The 9,631-nt window shown below is 36.5% G+C and overlaps 1 protein-coding gene across 7 annotated transcripts; it reads right to left on the bottom strand.

Annotated features, from left to right (window-relative positions):
* Nucleotides 1–2,696: 2,696 nt before the first annotated feature.
* On the bottom strand, nucleotides 2,697–9,015 carry LOC125186164 (receptor-like serine/threonine-protein kinase NCRK). Of its 7 annotated transcripts, none has more exons than XM_048082510.1 (12): nucleotides 8,795–9,015; nucleotides 7,685–7,740; nucleotides 6,486–6,611; nucleotides 6,133–6,190; nucleotides 5,841–5,957; nucleotides 5,322–5,438; nucleotides 4,766–5,035; nucleotides 4,377–4,618; nucleotides 3,989–4,285; nucleotides 3,613–3,849; nucleotides 3,277–3,504; nucleotides 2,697–3,205 (listed from the first exon to the last, which is right to left on the bottom strand). In XM_048082510.1, exons 3-12 carry the CDS (start codon nucleotides 6,489–6,491, stop codon nucleotides 2,948–2,950), a joined length of 1,830 nt encoding a protein of 609 aa, XP_047938467.1. In that variant the 5' UTR covers nucleotides 6,492–6,611; nucleotides 7,685–7,740; nucleotides 8,795–9,015; the 3' UTR covers nucleotides 2,697–2,947. The 7 variants fall into 7 exon arrangements, with proteins under 7 accessions (XP_047938467.1, XP_047938460.1, XP_047938462.1 ...); XM_048082503.1 differs by having other exon boundaries at nucleotides 6,133–6,224; nucleotides 8,795–9,014; XM_048082505.1 differs by having other exon boundaries at nucleotides 6,133–6,224; nucleotides 6,486–6,657; nucleotides 8,795–9,014.
* Between the last annotated feature and the right edge of the window lie 616 nt (nucleotides 9,016–9,631).

Below are 9,631 nucleotides of genomic sequence, written 5' to 3' on the forward strand. Positions count from 1 at the left end.
ACCCCAAAAATTGTCTCATCAGAAAACATCGAATAGTAAAAAATATCTCATCATTAGACAAGAAGACATAGAATACTAAATGATAGTATTGCTTTAGAAGATGACAGCAAAGATACTATTCTGATATTTTCTTTAAAAAAAAAAAAATCCCAAAAAGGGTTCAAAGGTAATACTCACTTCCTCCAGATTCCAATACCAAAGCGAAGACATCAACAGTTGTCTTAGGAAAAGATTTCGTATAATGGCGCCTCAGAGCTTTGTGGAGCATTGCCGAAATATCCTTGGTTTCTGGAGTCGGGACGCAAGCAGTATAAGTTTCAGATACATAGAGAACTAATGGAGTATATAAGGAAAGATAGAACACCATCACTGAAAAAATAAGATGATTAACCTGCCCCGGACAGGAGAAGCAAAAGTTGTATAACTGACATTACAGTTTAACCGTCCAACATTACTATACATCATAGCTTTCTTACTTTCCCTAGGACCAAAGCTGAACAAAAAGAAAATCAAGAAATTTAACATTTCATCATGCTATGTTATAGAAAGATAATAACTTCATGGAAAGACTAAGACATCATGCTCTGAATTCTAAATCAAACGATGCTCTGAATTCTATCTCAAACATTTACATGACATATATCAATTCAAACTCCAAAGCAAATATGTAGAATTCAGAGGAAGTTGACAAGAAGATGAGATAAATGAATGGATCGTCTGTCGAGAGAAAAAATGAAAAAAAAAATTAGGTAAGTGGCCTAAATTTTTTTTGACAAGAAGGCAATATTTGAAATTTTAGTTATGCTTTTCCAACCTTGGAGCAAAATGAAGAAATTTAATAAGCCTCAAACATAGAAAACGATATACTCCATATAGACTTGGAATTCGTCACAAGGACAATTTCTTGAAGGATATTTCAAAACTTCCCATTTTTAGGAGTAAATCTTTTCTCATTCTTCCCTCCAATATACTAGAAAATGTAAAGACTGGTGAATAGTATTGAAAATATTAAAATTTCACTCCAATAAATGTTAGGGTGTCATCTATCAGATTAAGCATGCACTTACACAGATACAATGACCTTGGTGTTTCCGAACTCGGGATAAGCAGACCCTGAGGAAGAATTCACTGCCCCCGGGCTTCAAAACTGCAAGATTACAAGAGGCGATTGCAATAAGTCATAAGTTAAGAGTATCAGGCAAACTATACTCCCATATAATGGAAGCAAGTTACCAATGGCACAGATAACAAACGATTAGGAAAGCTCACAAAAGCACAAAACAGTATTGAAAATTGAAAATTGAAAATTGAAATTGTAACAAATCAAAACCATGATCCGGATAGACTCGGAAGTTTTAGCTGCTGGATATAATAACGGTACAGGGATTTAATCTGATGATGCAGCATAAGCATTGTAACTATATGAGACAAGCAAACAGAATGAGAGAAATTTGAACTGCACACACAAAAGTGTCTCACAAACATGAAACATGACAATAGAACAAATAACAAGGTCAGGCTAAATTTTGTTTTTAAACAAAAAAAATATCCAAAATATAACCCAAAATTGGGAAGTGAGAGGGGAAATTTTTTAACTAATTCTGAAGTGCAATTTTCTTTTTTTAGACAAGCTCTGCACTTTCCAACAGTTGTGAAATTTTAAGGAAATGAAATTGATCTTTGCCCCTTTTTTGAACTACCTAAGCATAAGTTTATCAGTATTCCTTCATCACACACATCCACGTGTTCAATGAAAAAAAACCAAAATACTAGGAGAACTAGAGCATTACAACAAATAAGAATACGATCGTAAAAATTGATAAGAACAAATATCGCGTTATGCAACAGTAACAATTAATCAAAGACAGCAAAGCACATTCCAAAATTGAAAAACAAAATTTAATGGTAAACTCTATCACTCTATATTTCTGCATATGAAATTTCAGTAACTGAAAACCCTAGCCTGTTCACTTTAGTAAATCCCAAAGCAGAACAAACAACCATTTCACGAACTCTAACACGACTAAAAAGAATAAGCAAAACACGAAAAAAAGCTTCAGGGACATAAATTTTTGAAAAAAAATTTGGGCATTGAGATACAAAAGAAAGGAAGGGCTGAAGCGAATGAGGTTACGTACATGCAGGGCACGGGGGGGGCCGCGGCCATCAGGGCGGACCCATTCAGAGTCGGTTTGGATCGTGGGCCTCTTTTTTTCGGGGACGGTCGATGGTGAATATGTTGGAGCCCGCAGCACCTGGTTTTTCCCGGGCCCGACCCCCCCTCTCTTATGTGATGCCGCCGGCGGTCTTGTGCGAGCCCTAACCTTTTTTTTTTTTTTTTTCTTTTCTATTTTTACTTAAATCTTAATAAAGCATTTCATTTTCATAACCAAAATTTGTTGGAGAAATATTTTTGGATATGTTTAAATGATTATTTTGCCCTACTTTTTTTGTACTTTAATGTATGTTCTTGAGAATTTGATATAATAGAAGAATGATCTCACTAGCCCAATAATATTTATTTTTTTTACTACTAGTATTTTGATTATATTTCAATACCTTACTATATTCTAAAGATATTTCATAGAAAATCTTCATCTATCATATTGGTGGATCAATATTAGTAGTAATTTTTTAAAGAGTAATATAGTACAGATCAAATAGACAAATATCACATAGCCAAATAAGAAACAGAATAAGTGTATGGGTACAAAATCATGATTTTAAATTACTATTTTAATTATATGGGTACAAAATTACAAGAAATAAGTGTAAAGAGAAAAAAAACTAGAACGACTGCAAGTGAAACTGTAAAAGAGCATTTCATGAGCTCTCTGCAAACTTGACCTATAACTTCCTTAATGCTAAACCAACAATGTTAGAACAAAGCAGCTGCTCATGCGTGCTAGTTTATGTACCTGCGTATGAAATCTTGAGAACATGGGACTCAAACGTTTGGAAGGCAGAATGACTCCAACCGCGGCTCTGTTAAATCCACCACCACTTCCTCGTCTTGTAGGCCCCGCGAGCTTCGTCTCTTTGAGGTGAGGAGCATCAGCTTCTCTACATCGGATTGCGACTCATCTGCTTCCTTATCATTCTTGATGATCTCGGATGTGATTTGCTTGATCTCTTCTGTCGACGAGGAGGAGGAATCGTGAACTTCTCCATCACTCATCTCTGGATTCTCACTCTTCAGTCCACACTGAAGATCAGATAACATGTGTTCAAGAACAAAATAGGCTTATCAAGAGCCATGTGATAGTAGATAGGTACCTGAAATGCGCGTACTGGCAGATTATTCCGTTTAGATCTGTTTGGAGCGATAGTCGAAAGAATCTGGACCACTTCGCTCATGGTTGGTCGAGAATCAGGATCCAGCAGCAGGCACTCCTTTGCTAAGTAGGCCATTACCTGCATCTCTTCTTCTTCAAACTTTCCTTGGAGACGCGGGTCTGGCAACTCATGTATCACTCTCTTACTGTCATGCAGACGAGCTGTTGCCTGCAAAGCGATTATAAAAGAGTTTCCCTTCTCATTCAAACATAGCTACTACTAGCAGACACCGCTACAACATATCTAGGCAAAAGCTAACAAGTAAACTTCCCATACCCATATCACGAGACTTTCTGTCCCTTTGTTGGATGACTTGTGGATGGGCTTTCGACCAGTGATGAGTTCAAGAAGAACTACGCCAAAACTGAAAACATCAGACTTTAGAGAAGCTCGTCCAACAATAGCATACTCTGGTGCAAAGTAACCGAAGGTCCCTTGCATTCTATCTGGAGAACCGGAACAACTGACAATGCCATCATTCTGAAGGTGTTTAGCCATGCCAAGATCCGTAATCTGCAGACATTAAATATTGAGTAGTCTCGTATAGCAGGCTGAAAACAAATACATTAGTATTTTACAATGATACATAATTAACTATAGCTTTCAATCACAACTTTAATATTGTTTGCTACTGATGAAGGATATTTCCTACCTTGGCTCTCCAGCTTTCATCTAAGAGAATGTTCGTGGATTTGACATCTCTGTGCAATATTCTAGGTGCAGCAGCATCATGGAGATACTCCAAACCTCGTGCAGCTCCAAGAGCTATTGAAACTCGTGTATTCCAATCCAAACAGTGGCCTAGTTCCCCATCGAGACATTCCCTGAGATTACCATTGGGAATATACTCAAATACCAGTAGCCTCTCAGCATTCTTCCATTGGTGTTCCAAGCAGTACCCAAGCAAAGGAACCACATGACAGTGGTGAAGTCTTGCAATCAGTTGTATCTGAGTGCAAAAAGAGGTTCCGAATTCACATCCTTCTACTTACTAATTATGAAAATTGTTTTGACTGATAAACAGTGAATTAGTTTAGCACCTCAGTCAGGAAAACATGTTCTGCGTCCGGGCCACCTTCCAGTTTCATTCTCTTGACTGCAACTGTTCTACCATCTCTCAGATTACCACGGTAGACGTGGCTGCATCCTCCAACTCCAACCAAATTAGTATCAGAAAATTTGTCTGTTGCATTTTCCAGCTCAGAATACGAAAACTGTATTATCGTTCCATGCAGTGCTTTTGTTCCTCTTCTCAGCAGGAATGGATTCTGGGGAATGCATCCTTTAGCCAAGAAAAGACAAAGCCAGATTATAGAGATGTTAAAAATCAATCATGAGACCTGCTTCAGTTGAATAATCTACTTCTTCTGGAGAAATATCTTGAAGCAGAAAATATAGTCCAATAAAAATTGCATATATGAATATTTACCCATACAAGGTACAGAGGAATCTAGATATCCTTTGTATACTGGCATAGGAGAAGAACCGTGGCTCATTATGTTTACAGCACTACTGCAACTTGTTAGTCTATCTGATGAAGATGAAGCCCATTGGACTGGTTGCTTGTCCTTCCGATAGACATGCCATAACATTATAGCAGCCAGTCCAATAGCCGTCAGGACGAGACAGAGTAAGACAACTATGAACACAACTTTGACTGGAAACCTTTTCTTTGAAGGCTCTAACTCGGATAAAGTCCCTGTAAAGATGGAGTACGTAAGCATATGAAAGCATCACTTTTTGCAAGTGATCACTTGAGATTCTCATGTATCATGTAATTGCACAGACAGGGTGTGATTGGCCAGGGTAAATTTTCCATAAACTGGCAGAAAATGTACTAGTAAAGAAGGATTTGTCACTAAGTTGCTGACATGAAAATCACATTCCCCTTCATTATGAAGATGGTTCATTATCAACGAACATTGAAGAGTGATAGACTGCTAAACAAGTTGCCACTGATCATATCGTCAAGCTTTGAAGATTACCAGCATTACAGTTACATGCAGCAAAACAGCTGCTTCCATTTTCTTCGCCTACTAACCTAGGTAACCCACCAGTATTGCAAATGCAAGTCCATCTATTTTTGTCCGATCCTCCTGCGACTGCACGTTAAGAAATAAAAGACAGGTCAAGGAACTAGGGAAAAAGATTAGCTCCATAAACAGAAAAGTCTGACTTGATAAATAGACAGTGATTATCTAGACTATGTAATTCACCTTGAATATGTATCTATATCTAAATCAAACATTTTGGTCCTTTGTTTCTGGGTTATACAGATACATTGTCCAATAAATCTACAAGAAAATGTCAACCAACAAACGGACTATTTCTATCATTCTTAGCAGTTAGTTCTCCATAAAATACATTCCATCATAGTATGTGGGACTCTCTTTGTCATACAAAAGGAACCACCAGAATTGAGTGATAGATATTCAAATCTAGGGACTAAGTTACGGTCTATAGCCAATAATGCAAGGAGATAAATATTAAGAGAAACTGTATACCAGGGCTACAATCACAGGAAGAAGAGCAGTTTGCCAGGCCAAATGGCAAAGTTTGTTCACGTGCAATAGAGCATGTGCATGTCCACTTGTTCGTGTCGGAACTTGTTGCAGGCCCATCTGGAAAAGGTCAAAGACAGTAAGCTTGCTACCATATACTGCTAGAAAGGTACTTTTGAAAAAATCAAGGCAATGCAGAAGTTGTGTTATTGATTCTATATAACGCTGGCCACATATACAACTCATAAGAAAATGGTAATGTGGATATGGACTCTAGGACATGTATATTACTTACCAGATAGAGTCTGCTGAAACCAGACCAAGTTAATGAAACAAAGAAGTGCAATCTCCACCTGACGCCCCATGTATTCAGCATCAATAAGAAAACTGAAAATTGAAGCAAACAATAAAAACCAACAAAACATTACAGAATTCAGAATGTAGTTTTCCAATTAACTATATTGTAGGCAAACAAATATATTTGCACAGATAACCTAACTGTAAGAGAAAATGAGTCCATATGAAAGTAATGGTGAGGGGGATAAGACAAATAACCCTGAAGGACTATGAATATCACTAGCAGTAGATGAATACATGTGTATTGTTTCAGTAAATTTAAAGTTGGGGGAGATAAATAAATAAACTTACTTGCATTTTGTAAACGCTCAACCAGACCTAGATAGTGTTTGCTGTACATCCATTAGCTCATCTCTTTAAGCCACAAACGTTGAACTTGTTCTTGCTGAACAATTTCTAATAATACCCCGGGTAACACTGTCCAAACAGCATACACAGATATGCTAATTGAGCAAGATGATAACTGTCTATGATAAAAGTTATATTAATAATTAATAATACATTTGTCCATACTATAGTAAACTCATAGCAAGCCATAGTACATGACACACACATAGAGAGCTTTTATGGAAAGGATGGTTGCACATTAAATTTTATCTTAATAGGTAGCACAGTATTGGAAATATCATTACCCTCCTCAGATAAAAAAAAATTAAAAAACAAACATCTGCTAAAGAAATCTGAGAAATAAGAGCCCTTGACTATCTGGGCATCAAGTAGACTTAGCTCCCATATTTCTAAGCAGATAAACATACATGGCATTTGATGATCAATAAATGTACTGGTGATGTAATGCCCTCGAGGGCGAATACTGAACAACCAAATCACACGTAAAAAGCTTGGCTAATACGACTTTTTTTTCCTTTCTTTTACATGGTTGGTGAACAAATCTCATATTCTTTGGCCTAAAATGCCTAAAATTTTATCATCACTCCCAAAATGAACTAAAAAGAGTAATATTGTATTATATTCAATTGTTTTTAGCAGAGATGTGAAAACTTCCATCACAATTCACAAACGATGCACGTATAACAGAAATCATCCTACAATAATTGCAATAATAGCATTCTATTCCATCTCAGATAATAAATAATTCAAACCTTATATAATCTTCATTGCAACTTTGATAAAAAAAAATATGCTCTCTTTCCGATAGAGATCCATCAGCTTATTAAGTTTGCTTGTGCATGCTTGGTGTTTGTTGAGAACTAGTCAGAGTTTTTTGCTTCAAATGCAGTTTGTGTAACTAAACGAACTCAAAAGTAAATATGTTAGGTAACTCCATAGATTATGAATCACTGACTCTATTTCGTGTGCAATTGTTGAGAAGAGGGGATGGACTGGTAAAGATTGTGAAAATGATCTAAACTGATTGACTCAAGGAAGTCAGTGGAGATGTTACAATCACATTACTCTTATACATTGTCACTGTTAATCAAAGGATCCAACGTCATAATCGATATTTAAAGCAAAAGAAGGGCTGTCCTTACCACTTAATATTTTGGACTTCACGCGTGATAAGACGAGGTGAAAGCCAAGGGCAGACCTGCAAAGTATTTTATACAAGATTATTCATATCTAGAAAGACATCTCAACTAACAACTAAAAGAAACAAAATATACGAGAAAAAAGACATGGATTTGGGCTGAAGAAAATGAGGATACAAAAAAGATGTTGTATAAAGTATAATGTGGTCCATCAACCAAACTCGGTGAAAGCTACTACTTCTCAAACTGATAGAGACCCCTCAGCAATCAACTAAACTAATACTATATCTCATCTGATCCTGGTTCAGATAAGGTGATAATGGGTTCTAAATACAGAAAGAATAAATCAGACGTTTATGATTGAAAAAAACAATGAATTTACATTATATGAATGGTCCAAAGCAGATACATGCCAACGGTTAGGAATAGGAAAGACTTTGCTTACAAGACTAATTCATAGAGGTTGAGAGTCCACTAGTTGCAGTACACATATTTATTTATATATAATTTTTTGAATGATGATGAGCACGACAAGGACATGTATTGTTTCCTCTTGACCTCACTTGTCGGTAGAATTAAAATCTAATTATTATTCTGGCTTTACTTCTTCATCAAAATTAATAATGTGGAAAACAGAGAATGAAATAATCCGAATCATAACCTTACCTTATAATAGGTGAAGGCGAGTTCCAACTCATCTAATTTTCTTTTACCTCACTCAAAAGAAATTACAGTAGAGCAACTAAATTCCAAATAAGAATTACCCTCACGCGCAAGCGCGTGCACCCTGTGTTTCCTGTTCCATTGCTAATATTTCGAATTTCAAGGCTAGCATTATCTTGTTGCAGTACGATAGATAAGAACAGATATTCGGGAAAACGCATAAGATTGCGATTTGATAAGTTTAAATAACCACATCGAAATTATACTTGATTGTGCTTCGCCAGCAGAAAAAAGTTGCAGCGTTTAAATCGATTTTGAAACTGAAGCCTTTTAATTCAGATTCGCAAACATAGTATAGTAACTGATAAAATACTGGATACACCTCGCCATCAACTTCTGAGCTAATCCTAATTCCTAACAACATTGAAACAATTAGCAGCTTAAGCATACCTTTTGCAACGGATGTTTAACCAGGAAATTCGTAGCTGCAGCCGCGGTCAAATAGAAAAATGTACAACTCTCTCTGTCTCCACAGCAATAAAACTCAATTCTGCTTGAAAAATCTGATCTCGTGAAATGCGGAGAATTAGAAGCGAATTAAACACAGGTTCCCTCGACACCAAGGGTGTGTAGAGAGGGAGAGAGAGATGTAGGCATGTAACGGTGAAGGAGTTACAGCTTGAGGTAGCACAGATGTCTATGCTGAAGAAAAAGAAAAAAAAAAAGTCGTTTCTGCCACGTGGAGTTTCAGATTTGCTGAAATTTTCAAATGCTTGAAGCGCACTGCACCGCTCCTTGATTTTGGAATTTTGAAATCAAGTAGCGGGGTGACCAAATCCGATCACACGGTCATGAATCAACGGATCTGTCTGGGGACGCGACAACACACGTGTCGTTCTCCCATTTGAGGGAGGTTAGGAAAAGTGTTTACGACGATTGGGTCCCGCTGCATTTACTGTGACAGTCAAGGCTCTTGCCTGTTATTCTATTTGCGCATATTTTTTTTTTTATGTTTCCGTATTTGGAATTTCGATTTAGTAGTAGTACAAGTAATTTATTCTCATTCGAAATAGCCTATATGCAATTATTAGTTTCTTTTTCAAATTACTATATCGACTTAGACAATATCACAATATTTTCTCTCTGGTGTGATAATTATTTTATTTGGTGTTTTTTCCTTTTTAAAAGTAGAGTATCTTCCAATAATAGTAGGAGTACACTTTTGCATTACTTATTTATAGATTCTAAAACTAGTACTCCTTTGGCTATTTGCTATTGATTGATTGG

The sequence above is a fragment of the Salvia hispanica genome, chromosome 5 (genome assembly GCF_023119035.1).
Source record: "Salvia hispanica cultivar TCC Black 2014 chromosome 5, UniMelb_Shisp_WGS_1.0, whole genome shotgun sequence".
NCBI lineage: Eukaryota > Viridiplantae > Streptophyta > Magnoliopsida > Lamiales > Lamiaceae > Salvia > Salvia hispanica.